This window comes from Trachurus japonicus, chromosome 17 (genome assembly GCF_045865225.1).
Source record: "Trachurus japonicus isolate A0001 chromosome 17, Traja_1.0".
Taxonomy (NCBI): Eukaryota; Metazoa; Chordata; class Actinopteri; order Carangiformes; family Carangidae; genus Trachurus; species Trachurus japonicus.
In genome coordinates, this window is record NC_140923.1 from 15,880,144 (window position 1) to 15,901,407 (window position 21,264).

The 21,264-nt window shown below is 41.6% G+C and overlaps 1 protein-coding gene across 5 annotated transcripts; it reads left to right on the forward strand.

Annotated features, from left to right (window-relative positions):
• Positions 1-1,103: 1,103 nt before the first annotated feature.
• On the forward strand, positions 1,104-21,186 carry nadkb (NAD kinase b). 5 transcript variants are annotated; one of them, XM_085804004.1, is made up of 13 exons: positions 1,104-1,414; positions 3,695-3,988; positions 4,103-4,186; positions 4,845-4,974; positions 7,447-7,555; positions 8,913-8,998; positions 9,263-9,365; positions 10,101-10,270; positions 13,902-14,001; positions 14,599-14,756; positions 17,877-17,959; positions 19,500-19,691; positions 20,278-21,184. In XM_085804004.1, the coding sequence occupies exons 2-12, from the start codon at positions 3,696-3,698 to the stop codon at positions 19,657-19,659; spliced, it is 1,476 nt and encodes a 491-aa protein (XP_085660130.1). In that variant the 5' UTR covers positions 1,104-1,414; position 3,695; the 3' UTR covers positions 19,660-19,691; positions 20,278-21,184. The 5 variants fall into 5 exon arrangements, 4 of the variants coding, with proteins under 4 accessions (XP_085660130.1, XP_085660129.1, XP_085660131.1 ...); XM_085804003.1 differs by having other exon boundaries at positions 1,105-1,284; positions 20,278-21,183; XR_015037999.1 differs by lacking the exons at positions 19,500-19,691; positions 20,278-21,184 and adding exons at positions 18,610-18,671; positions 19,468-19,486 and having other exon boundaries at positions 1,112-1,284; positions 17,877-17,993.
• Positions 21,187-21,264: the final 78 nt, after the last annotated feature.

Genomic DNA, 21,264 nt, shown 5'->3' on the forward strand with positions numbered 1-21,264 from the left:
GCAGAGGGAGATGAGAACTGGGACACCAGGTCGGAGGCTCTGATCTTACAAGGTTGGTTTTCGGCCATGAGACGCTATGAGTGGAAGACAGTGAGCCTCCATTCTCCCTGTAACAAGTTACAAGTCATTTATTTAACCATCACAATCACTCGAAAGCTGTTTAATTAAGGTAAAAATGTAGCACAGTTCATTATTAATAAAGTTGTCTTGAATCTTGAATCTGGACATGTGACATCCCCGGTCTGGCAGAGACGTTAAGGACTTTGGGTCTGGTCCATGGATGTATAATTAGATTATATTAGTCTTATAATCAGGGCCGGCCCCTGGCATAAACACTCTATGCGGTTGTTTAGGGCCACAGCCGTTAGGTGGGGGGCCACATGATCAGAAAGGTACCGGGGTTCACTCAAGTCATTTAAACATCCTGAGGTCTGCACGTGCACGCTATGAGCTTTATATGTAATTTGAAGTCAATATTCAGCTTCTTTTATCTCACATTTGAGACATTTGGTGAAAATAGAACAGCAGAATGACAACATTTGTGCTCAAAAAGCAATCTTACAAAATTTCATTTTAGACTTGTTTTCTACACTTATCTATTACTGTATTCATATCCTATTTCAAGCACCAAAACAGTTCATTCTCATGACTGAAGGAGTGTTTTCACAAGGGATTTGAATTTTTTTCAAAAAGCAGACCTCAAATTTCCAGCATTTGGCCTAAATTATTTCTTTATACAGTGTTCTAGGACAAATTGGTCTCAGTGTGCTTACAGCGGAGGTTCTAATATTTAGACATAAAACACTTGAGTATTGTTACATCTGCAAGTAAAGTTAAAAAGATCAATTAAAGAAAATATGTAAAAGTCGAGAAAATGGCCTCAAACCTCAGAGGGCATAAACACGTCTGTATTCAGTTTTAACCAGTGATTTGGTGTTTGCGCTTAGAGTGCAGGGCCACAAACAAAAATCTTGTTTAGGGCCACCAAAATCCTAGATCCATGGTCTGGTCGCTCCGCGGGTGTAATTCTGTATCTTGACCACTGGGGTCCGGCGTGGCGCTGTGACGTCAGCGCGGCACCACTTCCTGCGCACGCCGGCTCATGCGCACAGTGACGCTCCCCAACCGCCTCAACGGAAACTCATCTATCGGCTCCCGGCCCGACCCCCGGTCATGTACGGTTCTGTAACACTTCACTTTGTTTGACGGCTGTGTCCGTCTTTAGACACACTCTTGACAACCCGTCTGTTATCGAAACGAGCAGTTTAACGTCTTTGTGACACAGTAAGGCGCCGTTTCGTCCAGTTCAGTCCGAGCTCAGAGCAGAGTTAGCCGCGCGGCTAATGCTAAGCGACGCTAACTGTCAACAAACCATCGGTTGTCAGATCTGAGACTGAAACCCTCACCTTTCACTGTAAATCTCTTGTTTTCTCTCTTTTTAGCAGCTTATTACCTGCGAGTAATGTGTTAAATACAAAGACAGTTACCTCACTAGAGGTCACGGATAATCATTACAAGACAGGAACAATGAATTTCACCTTAATTTTCTAACTTCAGCCAGTTGTTCTGAATGTAACTCTGATTAGAAAGCAGCGCATCTTATCATCATTAGACTAATTGATCTGTTTCACGTTACACCTAGTTAAAACTATAGCAGTCTAATGCAAATCTTATGCAACTAAATATAAAGGCCTGCTCAAGCCTCCACGGGGCCCTAAGCAAATGTTTTATTATGGGCCCCCTCTATTACAGCCAATAATGCTGATTATGGATTATTTACTAACCTACAAATTTATTTATTCATTCTCATCTGTCATTGTGAATAATCCTAGCCTGGCATGTTTTTACACATCTATGGTTTTTAATCTGAAATGGTACCAAATTCAGCTAAAAGTGCAGCCTGGGGTTGATTTACACTTGATATTCATAGTGATATAGTACAATAGAGTGGGATACTGAATGTTATCTACGCCTACAACTAAAAGTAACAAAATAAACCAATTTAGACAATGCATTTCCTGTAAACACATCATCTGCTAAGATAAACTGTGACAGCAATGTGCAACAACAATTAAAGATTTTTGTAATTACACAGAATTTCTCTATGGGTCGACAGAAGTTATGCCATACATCTTTAAAAAGTTAATTGCCCTTTATCGGCCCCCCATAGTCACGGGGCCCTAAGCAGGTGCTTGGTTTGCTCTGATTATAATGTTCAGTTTGTGTTAAAACCGTCTTTGACCAGTTTATTTGACTATAATAATCATTTTGTAGCACATAGTCTGTGATGCCATTGAATTGTATGTCGTTATACAAAAGGTGTTTCTATAATTTCATCCACTTCATTCATATCAGATAGAGTAGAAACATACACAGCAGGAGCACCCTCCTAAATATTAAAACGTTTTCAGTTGCAATGAAAACTGAGATTTACAGCCTTCATCAAAGAGGATTTATTGCTGCAGGGTTGTTGTTTGAACACTGCATGAAGTGTAAACAGGTGTTAGTAATAAACTGACCTGTGAGTGTAGGTCAGGTCGCTGATTGACTGTATTTAAATGTAAATCTGGTGAAAATGGTGTTGGCTTCTTATTTTCAGTTTTCTGTAGTTTTCTGTGACAGTAAACTGAATATTTGGAGGTTTTTTATGAAACGGTCTGACTTTGAATGGCACCCAAAAAAGTCAACATAGGGTATTTTATGACAGTCTAATTTATAGTCATTAGTCAAAGCTCTATTCTAGCTGCAGTGTTTTGTAATAAACTGTATTATCAGATCAATATAACCTGTTTGCTTTACTAATCAGTTCTTTTCTAGGTCAAATATTTACTTTACTAAATCCAACGACGGTAAATACACACCCCACCCTGACATAATCCTGATGTCTTCAATTTGTTAAGAGCCAGTAATGTAATGTAATGATACAGTTCGCCATTTGTACATTCAGCAGTTGCACTACTGACTAACTATTGCTGAATGTGTCAAATAAAATGACTTTATTTTCTTACTATGTGTCAGAAAAAAAGAAAAAGAAAAATGCTTAGGGTTTACCATAGCTCAATGTGACTTCTGCTGTGTGATCAACAGTCCAAGATATTAAGATATATATTTTACACTTTTGTAAAAACCAAAGGGCAGCAAATTTGAAGGCATTTTAAGTTTTGTAAATGACTTAAAGGCCAGTTCAGTTCATGCAAAGTCTCTGCATTTGCCTCTAAAACAACTCTGTCTCGTAACGCTATGTTATTATATCATAGCGTGGTGAATGTGCAGGTCACAACTTGTCCACCAGAGCGTTTTGGAGTTGTTGGATTGTGTGTTTGATGAGTTTGATGAGGGAAACCATGAAATCCCATGAGCCTCCGTAGCGTAGCTCTGAGCAGCTCACGGCTCTGCTCTGCCGTTCTAAAAATATCTTGCACCGACAATTAAAGGTAACGAACCTACTGCTGTGACTATAGGGATTATGGCAATGGGCCAATTTGCCAAAATGTTGAACCTTTCCTTTCAAACAATGAACAGATTACTTTATATTCAGTCCAGCACTTGACACCTTGTGGTAACCAGCCTCTGAATTGACTGATACATTTTGTCACTTCTACTGAAATATATTCAGTTATTCACAGAATCATCCTGCACATGGTTTCATCGGTTAAAAATCTTTAACAGACATTTCTGCATCAATTCCTTGCAGAATGGATAATTCAGAGACCGGTCCGAGCTCGGGGCCGCTGGCAGGGCCAGACAAAGGTATGGCGCGGCCCTTAGGTCCCTCCGGTCAGCTGTCGGAGTCAGCCAGGCCCTCCAAGCACAGGGCGCACCCGTCCAAGTCACCAAGGAGACGGCGGGAAGGGAAGAGGTTGCAGCGACGGGGGGATGGTCACGAACAGCTGCTCTGGGAGATGGAGCGGCGGAGGTTGCCAGGCCAACACGAGCACTTGGAGCCCTCCGGGTCAGCGAGCGACACAGCGGAAAGCTCACCTAAGAGGTTTGCACTGTAGGTTGCCAGCTGGTCTGCCATGCCACTGGCACAGCTCGGCTGCCCGGGACATGAAGTGATAGTGTCTTGACTCCTCTTTTTTTCCCTCCTCCCTCCTCACAGAAGAGCCCACTTTCTACATGGACCGTATCCAGCCACTCACTTCGGACCCAAAGCCTGTATTCTTCCCAATCCAACTTCAGTCATGTAAGCATGAGGCCGCTGAATGAGTCGAACAAACTGGTGAGAGAGTAAACTCCGTTTGCTTGGAACATTGACACCGAAACAGCTTGTGTAACTTTGTGAGATAAGATAAAATACGAATGCTGTGATTGGATGTTACAATGCAATGGGATGGCCCGCTGAGCCGACCAGAGACGCTCAATTTCAGTTGTTCTCAGAGTTTTTCCTTGAACCTGATCTGAAAACACACATACTGAAAAGAGCTATCTCCAAAATGCCTGTGATCCGCCGCACGAACAACAGAGATAAATGGTAAAGTAGAGGAAGAGATTGTGTTTTTTTATATCCTGATGTTTGGAATTTGAACCTTACTCACACAGATGTTAATGAGTGACTTAAGCTATTGAGACACTGTAAAGAAAGCTTAATTTAATTACAGCGTAAGACATGGTTGAGAGGTAAGACTTGTAATCGTCGTGGCGTTCGACTTGACTCTCCGAATCCGGCAAACTGATTCAAAATCTCAAGAAAACATTGTGATTATGTAACAGTTAGTCTGCATAATGTCGTTCACCTGTTTGACCCGTTCTCCTCTCTCTATTTCTGTGTATATGACACGTCTTATTCAGACAGTGTGTTTGTGTTATGTGTCTACATTTATGTGTTTGTTTCTGTCTACCAGGCACATCCAGGACCCGGCCAGCCAGCGGCTCACCTGGAATAAACCTCCCGTCAATGTGCTTGTCATCAGGAAAATCAGAGACGAGAGCTTGGTTGAACCTTTCAAAGAGCTATGCAGATTTCTAGTGGAGGTACAGTACACAATGTAATGTATGGATGTCGATGTTTTTGAATATGAACACTTAAATAAATGTGTGAGGTGGCAGTTGTCATTGTTAGAAATTGATTCAGTATACAGTATATTAATATATGTGCGAATCGCTTTCTTTTGGTAAACCCAAAGAAATATTTGTCAACATACATGTGCAATCTACAATATGAACTAGGGCTGTTTTCGACTAAGGATTTTCATAGTCGAATCTGATTCGTCAGATTTTGCCATAGTCGACTGATCGTCGAACCTTTTTTTTTTTTTTTTTTTTTTTTTTAGATAGCAGCAAATTTGCGACTTTTTCCGTTTCAAACAAAAGAGCTAAAACACCCCAAAAATATGGTAGGTGTAAAACAAATACCTTTATTTATTTTCCACACTTTGGATGATTTTAAGTAGCCATTGTGAGCCAGGGTATGCGTTTATGTTACGTTGCCCTGGACAACGCTCCTGCTCGGACTGTGAGTGGCAAATCAAACATCCCCTCAACGTGATGAAGGATAGCGGTGGTCGTGGACACAGAGAAACCGGGTAAAACATGTAGTATCAAAACAAACGGAGGTCAGAAGGACTCGACAATCCGTACATTACGTTAATCAATCCTGTAACACACACAGTGTGACCGCGGCACCGGCAGAGAGACAGACAGGCTGCAGAGGGACGAGATCACAGCTGTGACTCCCGACACTGATGGTGCGTTCATGACAACTCGGAAGTCGGAAAAAAAACAAGTTCCTCTTCTGAAAAACTCTGACATGTCAAACTTTAGGATGTGTTAGGGAATAATTCATCTGTCTAACCATCAGAACTATTAACACTTGAAACGGTAAACACAGCTGATCCATCGAAAAAAAAAAATCACCGCTGGAGTTAATTTATTTTCCGTGACTGAAAGCAGGTTCTTGAATGTAACTCGGTCAAAGTCAGATGTATCCTCACAATGTTTTGCTGTTCTGTCAGGTCATGCATGATAAATGTTGACAAAGTTAGACTGTCAGACTTCCTTGATTTTAAACTTTGGCGGCTCTGCCCCTCGTCTTTTTGCCACTCCGTGAGTGTTCTGCAGTGACTTTGACGGTCCTACTGCTCACTTCCGCTCATTTGAAAAAAAAAAAAAAAAACCTCCGCTCATTTAATTGTGCAACTGCAGTGGGTGATTTATTAATACGTAAGACTACCGTTTAAACCATCCATGGTTTAAACGCACACATAATTTTGAACTCTTTATTAACAGAAAGTAGGCAGATTTTGTATCAAAATAGTCTTTTTATAACGAAAAAAGACATTCTATGTAACAATTTATGCTCAGCAGCCGTGGGCACCCCCATATAGTCAGAATGGTATGGTCTTGATTAGATTCGACTATGAGGTTCATAGTCGAATCAGACCCCTCCGAATCGAATCGTCGAATCGTCGACTTTTGGAGGTCAGCCCTAATATGAACATGACATTTTCTGCATTTTAATCACCATAAACATGATGTTAACTATCTCAGATTTATTGGCATATACTGTATGTGGTCACTGGTCAGTATGTTACTATAGTGACTGTTTAAAGGGATAGTTCGCCCTAGAATGATATTTCGCTCATTATCTACTCACCCTCATGTTGACTAAGGGCTGGAAGAATTCTCAGAGTCCACCGTCCCTTCTCTGAGTTACAGGGGGTCTTGGCGTAGCAGTGCATTTCAATGCAACGGTTGCAAAGGGACACCAGAGCTCTTCGTAAAAAAACACACACAAAAAAACATCCAAATACCTCCATGATGCTCGTATGTAATGTCCGTCTTGTGCTGAAGCCCCAAATTGCGTAATTGTCCCGAAAAAAATTAAATACGTCTATATTTTAAGCTTGTTTGTAGCGGAAGCTTCTCAAAGCTCCTCTTCCTGGTCCGTCCAAATCTCGCGTGATTCGCAGTAACCGCACTGACGCCGGCGCAAATCACGCGAGATTTGGACGGACCAGGAAGAGGAGCTTCGAGAAGCTTCCGCTACAAACAAGCTTAAAATATAGACTTATTTAATTTTTTTCGGGACAATTACGCAATTTGGGGCTTCAGCACAAGACGGACATTACATACGAGCATCATGGAGGTATTTGGATGTTTTTTTGTGTGTGTTTTTTTACGAAGAGCTCTGGTGTCCCTTTGCAACCGTTGCACCTTCTCACATTAACCTCATTTTGTGTCAAAGAACAGATTGCACACTGTGGTAGAGCACAGGAAATGACCCAGACATGTAGGTGAAAGTTACACTCTGGTTAAACGCAGTTGTTACAGCCACATGTGGCCACAGTTGGCCAGTAAACACTCTTTATTTCCATTCAATACAAACACCATCATTTTAAACTGCGCGTTTGGCAGATGCTCAACCTCATTTTGTAAAGCACTCCTTTGTAAAGATGCCTGTGTGTGTTTTGGCTGTTGTCACTAAAGCGTGTCCGTGTGTATCAGGAGAAGCAGATGATGGTGTACGTGGAGCGCAGGGTCGCAGATGATGCAACGCTGTCAAAGGACGAGGCCTTCGGCTCCATACGCAACCAGCTCTGCACCTTCAGGGAGGGTGAGAGTCTTATACACTGCACTAACACAAACATTCAAACTATAATGATAATATTTTTTCACACAAAAGTGGACTGAGTCATTTAGACCAGTTGGTATATAAACTATCTTCAGAGCTCCTAATTCATGAATGGGCCGTGTCAAGACATGCGTGGCAGAATCCAGGGCATCTCATATGACATGGAGATTTGGAGATGGATACTTTTTCTCACAGATGAAGCAAAGAAAACAATAAAACAAAACAAACAAACAGAGTGCACACAAACGCAGCATCCAAAACACAACAGAAAAGCAAAAGACAGTTAAAGAGGGAACTATAGAAGTCCGGGCGCTTTTCTGCTGTTATGCAAACCGTCCTCCCGGCCATGTGCATTTGTTTACAAAGCCGGCGAGAAATCAATCAATAGAGCGGTAGATAACGTTATATATCATTTACGATGTTACAACGTGTGTATTTGTGTAGTTTAATCTGTCATAAACAAGAGATTACGGGATACGGGGCGCGTTTGTGTTGCGGTGCCGCAGAGACGAGAGCTGGGACACCGCAAGTGACACTAGGTGGAAGGAGAGCCTCCGTTCTCCCTCGTAACAAGTTAAGGCATTTATTAAACCATCACAATTACTCCAAAGCTGTTTAATTAAGGTGAAAATGTAGCATCGTTAAAGATAGTTCCTCTTTAAGATTGTTTTGTCAAAACTACTGTGACAAAACAGAGGAAGAAAGTTGATATGTCTATTGTCCACGTTACTGTGGACAATGGACATATCATGATCATTATCATTACATTAATGTGGTGAAACGGACTTTTCTCAAACAAAATAAGTGACTGTTACTTTATAAGCTTCCTTATTTTAATATGCTAAATAAGGGGAATGTAGTGGTGCCAGTGTGTCTCCCATGAAAGTAGGTCTCACAAAAGGAGTGTGGTGTGAAAAAGATCCTTTATTTTGTTTGATTAAAGTCCTGAAATAAATGTTCTTCATTGTTTTTCATTTTTGCAGCCAAATTTCAGTTTGACATTAAAAACAAAAGAAATAATGTTACAATAGTCTGTTCTACCGTTGCATCCATTGTTGTGTAAAATAAGCACATTTGATGTTGTTTTCAAATAATAGCTTGAAGAGTGAAACAAAAAGATGATCCTGGGGGGAGAAGGATTTTTTTCAAAACCTATTTTTACTGTCTGCGAGTATATTTGATGTTTTTGGATGAATTAGTGGCCACATATGGTGACAGTTTTCTCTCAAACCCTCAAAGTCACACGGGGGCTCCCACCGTTTTGCTGCTAAAATTTGAATTAAATTGTAAAACAAGGTGTAATAGCAGTGTTTTGTGTTTTTTTTCTATCCACCTGCAGGTTATGATGATATTTCAGACTGCATAGATCTGATCATCTGTCTGGGTGGAGATGGGACGCTGCTCTACGCCTCCTCTCTCTTCCAGGTAATTACACTTTTATTGATTGGTCACTACGACCAAACTGATCTCAGATTCCTTGGAAGCATTTGATCCCAAATAGAAAGACTTTAAACTGGTAACTCGATAATATGATAATCTGTAGTAGTAGTAATAACTATTGGCACCTTTGTTATATATTGATATTGTTGAACTTTTGCTGATGTGCATGCTAGTGATAATAAATGTATACAGATGTACAGTGTTATGTTTGAGACGGTCACACTGAGGTTCTTCTTTCCTCTCCTGCAGGGCAGCGTTCCTCCTGTTATGGCGTTTCACCTCGGCTCTCTGGGTTTCCTGACGCCCTTCAAGTTTGAGTCGTACAAGACTGAGGTGGCCAAAGTATTTGAAGGTATCGTGCAGCTTTTATCTGAAATATGTGTTTAATGTCACCCGTGGTAGTCATTTGTATGTGAATGTCAAAACTAAATGGAGGTAATCATCTTCATCTTTACCAGATCATATTAACTTCTGTGTTAAAGGGATAGTTCGCTCAAAATTGAAATTTTGAGACTCATTATCTACTCACCCTCATGTCGACTAAGGGCCGGAAGAAGTTTCAGAGTCCTCCGTGCCTTCTCTGAGTTACAGCGGGGCTCCGTGCAGCACGGTTGCAAATGGATACCACTTTTCTTCGTAACAAAAAGACACACCAAAAAACATCCAAATACCTCCATAGTGCTCGTCAGTGCGAGTACTGACGCCACCGCAAATCTCGCGAGATTTGGACAGACCAGGAAGAGGAAGTTCCGCTACAAACAAGCTTGAAATATAGACTTTTTAAATTTTTTTCGGAACAATTTCTCATGTTGGGGCTTCAATACAAGACGGACATTACGTACGAGCACTATGGAGGTATTTGGATGTTTTTTGTCTTTTTGTTACGAAGACAATTGGTATCCATTTGCAAGTGTCATATGGACATGCAGTGCTACGCCGAGACCCCCTGTAACTCAGAGAAGCCACGGAGGACTCTGAAACTTCTCCCAGCCCTTAGTCGACATGAGGGTGAGTAGATAATGAGTGAAATTTGAATTTTGGGTAAACTATTCTTTTAACTTGTTCATCTGCGCGTGTGTGTTTTCAGGCAACGCGGCCATCACTCTGCGCAGTCGTCTGAAGGTGAAGGTGGTGAAGGACATGCTGCAGAGGACCGGCCAGGAGCCAGAGCAGCAGCAGCAGCAACCTGAGCACAACGGTCTCCTTCCTCACGGACACACAAACAGTGAGGCCGGAAAGGTCACCCTGCAGCTTCAGGTGAGGACGAGATCACTGAGCCAGTAAGCTTCTGGATTGAGTTTAATACACCTGATTGGGAAGATGCTTCAATTTAAAGACTTAAAGCAGAAGGAAGCGATATTTTTGTGTTAATATAAGTCTTAAATAGTTATATCTTCCGACAGCAATCACTTACATAGAGTGTTTGGACCGAAACACGGGTCTGTCAGTCACTCTGCTCTGCTCTGAGCCGAGGAGAAAACTTTTCTCGTATCCTACAACCTTTATCCAATGAGGAGAGAGAACGGCATGAAGGGCTGTGTGTGCAGCCAAGGGATGCGCCTGAATGTGGTGACGTAGGGACGAGGACCAATAGATCCATGACGAGGGCGGGGGCTGCTAACTCCATCGGCTGACAAGAAGTTATGGTGCGTTCAAGGCAACTCGTGTTTTTCCGACCTGTGAAGTCGTACCAGTTCGATCTGGTACGAGTTCACGGGTGGGAAGTTACGAGTGGCCGTTATAGTGACTTTCACAGGTAAAACAGGTCGGAAAAACACGAGTGGGTTGCCTGGAACTCTACAAAGTCGTAAGTCGTGACTTGAAGCTGTAATTTACGGTTTCAAAAGCCTGCCTGGAACGCAGCATTAGCCAAAATGACCAGATCGCTTACTTCTGCTTTAACTTCTTTGTTGAAGACCGAGTAATAGTGATCTTAGTTTCTGATGGCTCATAAACTATCAGGGTGGAGGATGTGGTGCTCAACTCATCTTATTGAAAAACACAAACTCATGGCTGCTACATGCCGTTTAAAACTTTATTCTGTTGCTTTAATTCTGTTTAAAGCAGATATCAGTGGCACGGCCGTTTCGGCTAATGCTGTGTTCAAGGCAGGCTTTTGAAACCGTAAGTTACAGCTTCAAGTCACAACTACGACTTGGTAGCGTTCCAGGTAACCCGTAGCTCGTGTTTTTACCGTCCTGTTGTCTGTGAAAGTTCCCTATAACGGCCACTCGTAACTTCCGACCCGTGAACTCGTACCAGATCGAACTGGTATGACTTCACAGGAAGGAAAAACACAAAGTACGAGTTTCCTTGAACGCACCATGAGTTAGCAGCCCCCGCCCTTGTCAGGCATCAATTGGTCCTCGTGCTACGTCACCACATTCACGCGCATCCCTTGGCTGCACACACAGCCCTTCATGCCGTTCTCTCCCCTCATTGGATAACACTTGTATCCCACAAGGAAAATTTTCTCCTCGGGTTACAGCAGAGCAGAGTGACGGAGAGACTCGTGTTTAGGCTGAAATACTTCATGTAAGTGATTGCTGACGGAAAATAGGACTATTTAGGACTTATATTAACAAAAACATTCCACTGATATCTGCTTTAAGTTTATTATTAAAAACAAATGTTTTCATCTTCCCAGAGCGACGTTTCCCAAAAACAATTTATGCTGAAATTTTGCAGTCGGAAACTTTTGAGTTCAATTACAAATACTAACAACAACAAGTTGAAATGACAGTTACGACGATTAAAGAGCTGAAAGACGTCAGACGTCAACTCGAGCACAAATACTGACGGGAGAAATCGTCAGCTGAAGCGTTATGTGATAAATGAAGATGACATATCGGTGTGTGAACTGAAGAAGAGTGATGTCAGTGCAGCAGACAACTGAAAGCAGATGTTCAGAGTGAAGGAGCGGTGAGAAGTCTGCGTGCGTTAGAGGAGCTGGAGAAGATGTTTGTCTGTAGTTCAGAGGTGAAGTCCTGAGATCTGAGAGAGTTTGAAGTGTCAGGCAGCCGAAGCGATAGAAATGAAATTAGTTCATCTGTCAGCTGAAGACAAAGAGGTAGAAGCAGTCAACATGTCAGGTGATGCGGAGGTGGAGAGAGCCGCCGACGATTCATTGAAGCAGTTGGAAAAAAAAACACACACACACACACAACAGAATTTAAAGTATTGTGTGTTTTTTTTGTTTTGTTTACATTAAAATGTTTTATAGCAGATAAATAACCTCAGTTCACTCAGCAGGTCGTCTCTCTCTCTCTCTCTCTCTGTGTGTGTGTGTGTGAAGATGTGTGTACGGCTCGGCCCGGCATCAGCTGCGTTGCCACGGCGACAGTCATAATAAAGTTGATATGGGTAGAGAAAGTCGGATGTTGTGAGGTTCTGTTGAGCCAGTTGCCGTGGAGACCGTGGCGTCAACAGTGCAAAGTCGGTATTTAATGAGCTCTGACGCTCTCTTGGTCTGACACACTCCAACTAAACAACGTGCCACACTGCTGCAGTCACGCACACACACACACACACACACACACACACAGTGCAGCAGTTTGTCATTCCCAGCGCGGCTCGGCCATCTTTCCTCTTTCCTCTCTCTCCTCTCTCTTCTCTCTCTCCCTGGGGTTTTTCGTCTCATCGATAAAAGACAGTGATGGATTGTTCTGGTCTCCGAACCAGATTTTGACCTCACATTACATCACGTCTGCCGTGTCTGTCCAGCAGCAGGATGTCTGCGTCTGTCTGTGCTCAGCTGACGTCAGTACATCTGCCAGACATCACCGCTCAGCGCTGCAGCATTTTGTGTGTGTGTGTGTGTGTGACTGAGTGAAGTGTGGCCCCGTGATCCGTATACGATGCCCGAGTGTCTGCTCAGAGCGCACCAACATTTTCCCCCTGCTTGTCGTTTCCTCACGTACGGTAACGAGCTCCTGCGTCGTCGGCCGCTGACTGATTTATTATTGTTACTGAATCTCATTGATTAAATTCACACTCACATTTATTTAACCGTGTGTGAAAGGGAATTACACTCTGAAGAGATTGACCCTCTGTTCTCCAGAGAATAACGGGGACGCACGTACATCAGAGTCTGGAGTCGCATCAAGGACAGAGAAGCTGTTAATCACCTCTCGTTGCAGAAGTTTTGTCTTCAATCGCTTTGTTTGTCTTTTAGCTGAATGTCTCAAAAAGGACTCGACTGCTGCTCCAGTTTTGGTTCATGTGACCAAGGACAAACAGGCGGCTTTGGTGTAGACTGCGCCACCATGTGGGCGTTTGTAAAAACACGTTTACATTTAACTTGATTTCTCTGGCTTTAACAGATTCCAACACCCCATTCATTTGCTTTCAATCTTTCATTCCTGCTTTTGTTAGGTTATACACGTTTACCTTTTATATCATTTTATATCATTTATATCATATCATTGTTATGTAAGCTGCTGGACGATCTGAATTTCCCTCCGAGGGATTAATAAAGTATTTTCTATTCTTTTTTATTCTCTATTTTTCTATTTTTACATGAAGAGATGTTTTCACCGTTTCTTTCAACCAGTCTGTGTCATATTTGGTTGAAACACATTTTATAAACCCTGAATAAAAAACATTTATTTATTTATTTATTTATTTATTTATTATGCCCATTTTATGGCTATTGCCCTGCGTTTGGCTTGTTACACTGTAAACACACACATGGTTTCTGGTCTGTAGGTGGCGCTGCAGTAACATCAGATGTCTGTGCTCTTAAATCAGTGATCATGAGTTTCACTTTGCTCGGACACATTCTGAATCATCAGTATTTTGCTCAGCGGGCTGAAAAACGTATCAAAGCAAGACGTTAATTTGAAGATTGATGTGGTCTAAGCTGATCTGAGGTCTGTGTGTCACTCAGGTGTTGAATGAGGTGGTGGTGGATCGAGGCCCGTCTTCTTACCTGTCCAATGTTGACCTGTACCTCGATGGACGCCTCATCACCTCGGTGCAGGGCGACGGTGAGGACAGACGCACACTCACAATTAGGGTTGCAAAGGGGTGGAAAATTTCCATGGGAAGTTAAGCTGGGGAATTTTGGAAATATTCCAAATTGGAGACTTTCCATGGGAATTATGGGAAGTTATGGGAATTAACTGGAAATTGGGGGTAATTAATTTAGACAAACTGGATCATATCCAAACATAAATGTAAATATTTTGTTTTGTCATACGCAGACATCCATGCAAAATAATATAATTAAAAAACATGACATTTCAACAGATTTATTTGTGAGTAGAACTTAATCAAGTTCTAATTCTTGTACGAACAATCAATTGTTTTACTGAGCCACAAAAACATGAATGTTGAGTAAAATTTTACTCACCCTTACCAATCAATTTTGTAAATTTCTGATTTATTCCCATTTATTCCCATTAATTCCCATATATTCCCGTTAATTCCCATGGAAAGTTTCCAACTTTGAAAATCCCCAGAATTTTGCAACCCTACTCACAATCAACAACCTGGGAGAGAGAAAGTATTAAACGGACGAGTCAAAGGAGGTAGATCCATATGTTAAACCTGTCTTCCCTCCTCTCTGTGTCTCCGTCCTCCAGGTGTGATCGTGTCCACGCCTACGGGCAGCACCGCGTACGCAGCAGCAGCCGGCGCCTCGATGATCCACCCCAACGTCCCGGCCATCATGGTCACCCCCATCTGCCCGCACTCGCTCTCCTTCAGGCCCATCGTCGTCCCCGCCGGGGTGGAGCTCATGGTAACGTACACACACCTTCTCATCTCATTCAATGTGTTTTCTTTATTTTTTTTATTACTTTCTACAATGTAGATTCAAACTGAAGATGTCAAAACTATGAAGGAACACATATAGGCAAGGCAAGGCAAGGCATCTTTATTTATATAGCGCATTTCATACCAAGGCAACTCAATGTGCTTTACATAAAGACAAAACATTTAAAAAAAAGAAGCATAAGACAGAATAAAAACAAACAAAACATTAAAAACAGAGTTAAAAGCAAGAGCAAATAAAAGTAAAATAAAAGAAAATAGATAAAGTTTTAAGTTCTCAGCTATAAGCACGTGAAAAGAGAAATGTTTTTAACCTGGATTTAAAAGTGCTTGATTTCAGTTCTGCTGGTAGTTTGTTCCAGTTGTGAGCAGCATCACAGCTAAATGCTGCTTCACCATGTCTGGTCTGAACTCTGAGCTCCACTATCTGACCTGAGTCAGTAGATCTCAGAGCTCTACTGGGTTTATACTCTACTAACATGTCATTCATGTATTCTGGACCTAAACCATTCAGTGATTTGTAAACCAGTAGCAGAACTTTAAAATCTATTCTGTAAAAAAGTCTTAAACAAAGCAGAATATGTTTTAGATTTTAGATTATTCAAAGTAGCCTCCTTTCGCTTTGATGACAGCTTCACGCACACTTCATGAGGTCGTCACCTGGAAAAGTTTTCTGTTGGCTGTTTTACCTTCTTCACTCTGCGGTCCAACTCATCTCAAACCATCTCAATTGGGTTTAGGTCCGATGACAGATAACACATTTGTTTTAATTATCACTTTTGTATTTACGATATAATTCCAGTTGATGTTGACAGACAGTAGTATTTAGCGTCTCTTCTCTCTCAGACGTGATGTCTTTACATCCATCAAAAAATGACCTAAAGCACCAGCACCTTCGTCCTCTGACATCATGCTACATAATAAACAGGACATTATGTTGCCATGGCTCTGTACACACAGTGGAGCTCATGGTAACGCACACACCTTCTCATGATCTCATTCAATGTGTTTTCTTTATTTTTTTTTATTACTTTCTACAATGTAGATTCAAACTGAAGATGTCAGAACTATGAAGGAACACATATCGAGTTATGTCGTAAACAAAAAAGCGTTAAACAAAGCAGAATATGTGTTTTAGATTTTAGATTATTCAAAGTAGCCTCCTTTTGCTTTGATGACAGCTTCACGCACACTTCATGAGATCGTCACCTGGAAAAGTTTTCTGTTGGCTGTGTTACCTTCTTCACTCTGCGGTCCAACTCATCTCAAACCATCTCAGTTGGGTTTAGGTTTAGGTGACAGATAACACATTTGTTTTAATGATCACTTTTGTGTTAACGATATAATTCCATATGTGTTGTTCATAGTTTTTGATGTCTAAAACTTCTCTTAATCATCATCCATCAGTCCCGTTGATGTGGGATGGGCGTCTCTGCTCTCTCCATCAAAAAATGACCTAAAGCACCAGCACCTTCGTCTTCTGACATCGTGCTACATAATAAACAGGACATTATGCACACACATTGTTTTGAACCTCACACTGATTCCTCTGCTTCACCACATGGATGAGAGGATTTGATTAGATTTTGCCTTGATGTGCATACGTTGGCATATTAAGGAGGTAAAACAGACTTTTAAAAAAAACTTCTTTTAGCATTAGTGACGACAAACCACTTCTATTTTGAGCTGATGTTCTCTTCTCTAAAATGATTCCTGAAACATGTCCTGCAGTGAGTGAGTCAGCTCACTGCTTTGGTCAGAACTGAAATGTCTCTACAACTGTTGGATGGAGAAATTCATGAGGTTGAATCTGACTGACTTTAACTCTACAGCCGGTTTGAATGAATTATAATTAAATTTGGTTATGATATTCCTGTGATCTTGTTATATAAATACTTAAACACTTAATTAAAACCAAGAGTTCAAACAGGTAGATTGTCCTGCACAGCTCAGAACTTCACATTAGTGCCGGTGGTCTCGGGAAAGAAGTCCATAGTAGAAAGAAGAGGCTCCACTGCACATAATGTAGTAACTTTAATGTCATTTATTGGTTAAAAGAGTCAGGACTACACCCCCTCCCACACTTCTTCCTCTTTCACTCCCCTCCCTCCCCTTATGTAGGGATCAGAAGTAGGGAGGATTATAATGAAGTGGTATTGAGTTTTGTATATTTTATAATGTTTTATATATTGTTCAGCTTCAGATATGTGTATTGATTGAGCCCTGTGACACTTTGACATTTTGAAATCATGAGATTTAAAGCAGAAGTAAGTGATATATTTGTGTTAATATAAGTCTTAAATAGTTATATCTTCCGACAGCAATCACTTACATAGAGTGTTTGGACTGAAACACGGGTCTGTCAGTCACTCTGCTCTGCTCTGAGCCGAAGAGAAAACATTTATCGTATCCTACAGTTTTTATCCAATGAGGAGAGAGAACGGCATGCAGGGCTGTGTGTGCAGCCAAGGAACGCCGTAAATGTGGCGACGTAGGGACGAGGACTGTTATGGTGCGTTCAAGGAAACTCGTATTTTTCCGACCGTGAAGTCATACCAGTTCGATCTGGTACGAGTTCACCGGTCGGAAGTTACGAGTGGCCGTTATAGTGACTTTCACCGGTAAAACAGGTCAGAAAAACACGAGTGGGTTGCCTGGAACGCTACAAAGTCGTAAGTTGTGACTTGAAGCTGTAATTTACGATTTCAAAAGCCTGCCTGGAACGCAGCATTAGCGAAAACGACCGGACCACTTACTTCTGCTTTAACTACTAATGTTATTGTATATTATGTATTTGTAATTGATGCTATTTGGCTCCTACTTAGCCCCTTGTCAGCCTATAAAAACCAGCTGATATGGACTGACTGTTATGAGCCCGATGAGACGCGTTGCCAAGCTTTTAACCAATAAATTACATTAAAGAAGTTACCACATTATGTGCGGTGGAAGGTCTTCTTTTCTACTTAATTAAAACCATTTAGGTAAAAGTTGAACTGTTCATCCATCCAGCGCCATCATCAGTTTCCTCTGTACCGAAGCAGCGTCTGACAGCGACTCACAGCGTGTCCTCTCTTCTCTCCTGAAACAGATCACTTTGTCTCCAGACGCCAGAAACACGGCCTGGGTGTCGTTCGACGGCCGGAAGAGACAGGAGATCCAGCATGGAGACTGGTGACACTCATTTACTCTCATTATCTGTTGTTTAGTTTAGTTTAGTTTATTTAAAGTGTAAAATCACCATGGTGCAACATGGTCTCGGTACACTTTACAAAATTAACTACAATAATAGAAATAGCAAGTCACTTTACACAACAGTTTACAATAAATGATCAGAAAAAATACAGGCCAAATAGGCGAACATATAGCCTACTGTGGAGGACGAGCAAAGAACGTACAGGGAGATAAATAGGACACTCAAATTTTGCCAAAACATTGTGTAAGAAGGTGCTTCTTAAGAAGTGTTTTAAAAGTTACGGTGGAAGTGGATTGTTTGATATGAAGTGGGAGACTATTCCATAAGTAGGGTGCACGGTAGGAGAAGGCCCTATAACCAAATGATTTTTTATTGACTGGGGGAACAACCAGAAGATGCGAGTTTACAGAGCGGAGAGGGCGGGGTGGAATATAGGGTATGAGTAATTCAGACAGGTATGATGGAGCCAGGCCATTCAATGCCTTATATGTAAGGAGAAGGACCTTGAAATCAGCTCTGGCCTGGACCGGTAACCAGTGGAGAGATTTCAGGACTGGAGTTATATGGCTGTATCTATGGGTTTTGGTCAGTCTTCTAGCGGCTGAGTTGAAGGCTATGAGTTGTAGAGGCAAACATCCTCAGACAAATCTACCGTAGTCGTTCCTTCATTTCAGGATCAGGATTAATTTCCTTTTATTTATTTTTTTATTTTTTTTAAATTAACCTTTATTTAACCAGGAATAATCCCATTGAGATTCAGAATCTCTTTTGCAAGGGGGTCCTGGCCAAGAAAGCAGCACAGTACATCCACATTTAGACAACATCAACAAAACAAACATAAAAACAGCTAAAACAATAACAGCAAATCGCATCAATACATTATAATCACCAGCTGCGTTCGGTGAGAGAACATGTGCATTCAGTAGTCAAATAGTCCTTGATCCTAGCTTTAAAATCTTCCATACTTGGGAGATAATCCAATTTAAGATGACTCTAATTTATACCAGGACGAGGGTGCGAATGCTCTGAAGGCACTTTCCCCAAAGACAGTGCGTGTACGAGGAATAGTATACATTATCAATCTATCGTGCCTGAGACGACAGCTTCTGGTGTTGACTTTAGGAACCAAGAGAGAACACAAATAAGGAGGCAAGTCACACAGGACGGCCTTATAAAGAAAACAATACCAGTGTTCCCATCTACGATTATACAGAGAAGGCCAGCCAACACTCTCATAAAGACTACAGTGATGAGTACGAAAACCTAAATCTGTTACAAATCTTAATGCTGCATGATACACCGAATCCAGCATTTTCAGAGAGGAGAGATTTGCATGCATGTATAAGATATCACCATAGTCAAGTATTGATACAAAAGTTGCCTGAATCAGTCTTTTTCTCGCATTAAAGGAGAAACAACTTTTGTTTCTATAATAGAAACCAAGTTTAACCCTGAGTTTCTTTGTAAGACCTCTTTGTTCCTCTCTCTCTCTCTCTGGGTTTTTCTCTCCCCAAACAGCATCAAGATCACGACGTCCTGTTACCCGGTGCCGTCCATCTGTTGCCACGACCTGGTGTACGACTGGTTCGAGAGCCTGGCCCAGTGTTTGCACTGGAACGTCCGCAAGAGGCAGGCGCGGCTCGCCGAGATCTCAGACTCGTCGGACACCGAGAACTGAGTGGGTGGACGGACGGACGGACGGACGCAGGGACCGGTGTTATGCCGAAAAGTGGCTGCTTGCCGAGATCTGCACGCCACACAACAAATGCGGAACTATGGATCATTCATTGCGGGGGAGATCAGTATTTGGCACAGCAATTTTTGGACCTGCCGAGATTTGCATCCCCACTGCTACGCAATTCATGTTCATATGCATAAACACACCTAAATACAATGTGCGTAACCCCATTTGACCACCAGGTATCTGCAGTGAAACACATGGGGGGATGCAGCATTCGGCACAGCTGTTTTTGGACCTGCCGAGATTTGCATCCCCTGGCATTCCGCGAACGGCATGTAGATCTCGGAAGCAGGCACGTTTTGACACACGCCGAGAAGTGCCTGCTCTGCTGGGGTCACGCACATTGTAAGGTTTAAGTGTTTATGCATATGATAATACATTTCATACATGTAGCAAGCAGTGTATTTGGCTAAAACAGCCAGGGGATGCAAATATCGGCAGGTCCAAAAACTCTCTGTGCCGAATACTGCATCCCCGCCCCCGCAATGAATGATCCAGTTTCGCATTTGTTGTGCGGCGTGCAGATCTCGGCAAGCAGGCACTTTTCGGCATAACACCGGCCCCACGGTTACAGACATTTAAAGTCGACGCTCTCTCTTTTCACAGCAGCTGAGTGAGTCACTGAGAGGATCTGAGGTCTCTGTGAAAACATTTTCCTGACAGAAACAACTGGACTGTGACAGCGAGAGCGTACTGCATGTTGTGTCTGCAGCCAACGCCACGTTACATTAGTCGTCTGAATAGCATGTTCAATGATCCAACTGTATTTACACCATTTTATAGACTCAGTCGTCATCTCATTACATTCCAGTACATAAACACAGCAGTTTCACGGCTTACTGAGAGAACGCATGTCTCCCAACTTGGGGAAAAAAACCCACTATTGTTACTTAAATAATTGCATAATCCTGTGTTGTTATTGATAAGGATCACATGACTGTTGAATCACCACAGTAGATGTTACTGGCATGAGGTTATAGGTAGAAACACACTGTTTAAGACTGAAAATAAGCAAAGCCACTGTTTCCTCTGAACTTAAATGTGTATTTGTACATACAGGATTCTAGGATTAATTTATTTAATGGCATATTTATGTAATATTTATATATTTTCCAGACGGGGATTGGTTTAAGTAACACGCTTTAGATTTAATTCTAACACTGACTCAACCAAAGATGCTGTTATGTGTTCATCCCTGACAACTGTTACTGACATTTTGAAGTTGTTTTCAAGCCCCACTTTAAATTCTGCAAAGAGATTGTAGTTGAGAAAAACAAAATGGGATTAGACTGACAAAATCTGTAGCAGAAAAGGGCAATAAGAAAATAAAAACGCTTAAACTAAACATTTTTTGGTTCAGTCCAATCTTTGTGTAAATTCAAATTGCCTAGAAACTTGATTAATTTTCAAGATAGTTGACTAATTGTTGCAGCTCTAACAACCAAATTCTTGTGTGACAATAAAAAATATTGAATCTGAATAAATTGTTTTTATTGTGATTAATAATTTAGTCTATAAAGATTTTCAAAATGTTGTAATTCT

Coding starts and splice junctions, on each gene's coding strand:
- nadkb (XM_085804004.1), top strand. CDS start 3,696: ATGGATAATTCAGAGACCGGTCCGAGCTCGGGGCCGCTGGCAGGGCCA. Junction 4,187..4,844: donor CCCAATCCAACTTCAGTCAT/GTAAGCATGAGG, acceptor TCTGTCTACCAG/GCACATCCAGGACCCGGCCA. Junction 8,999..9,262: donor ACGCCTCCTCTCTCTTCCAG/GTAATTACACTT, acceptor CCTCTCCTGCAG/GGCAGCGTTCCTCCTGTTAT.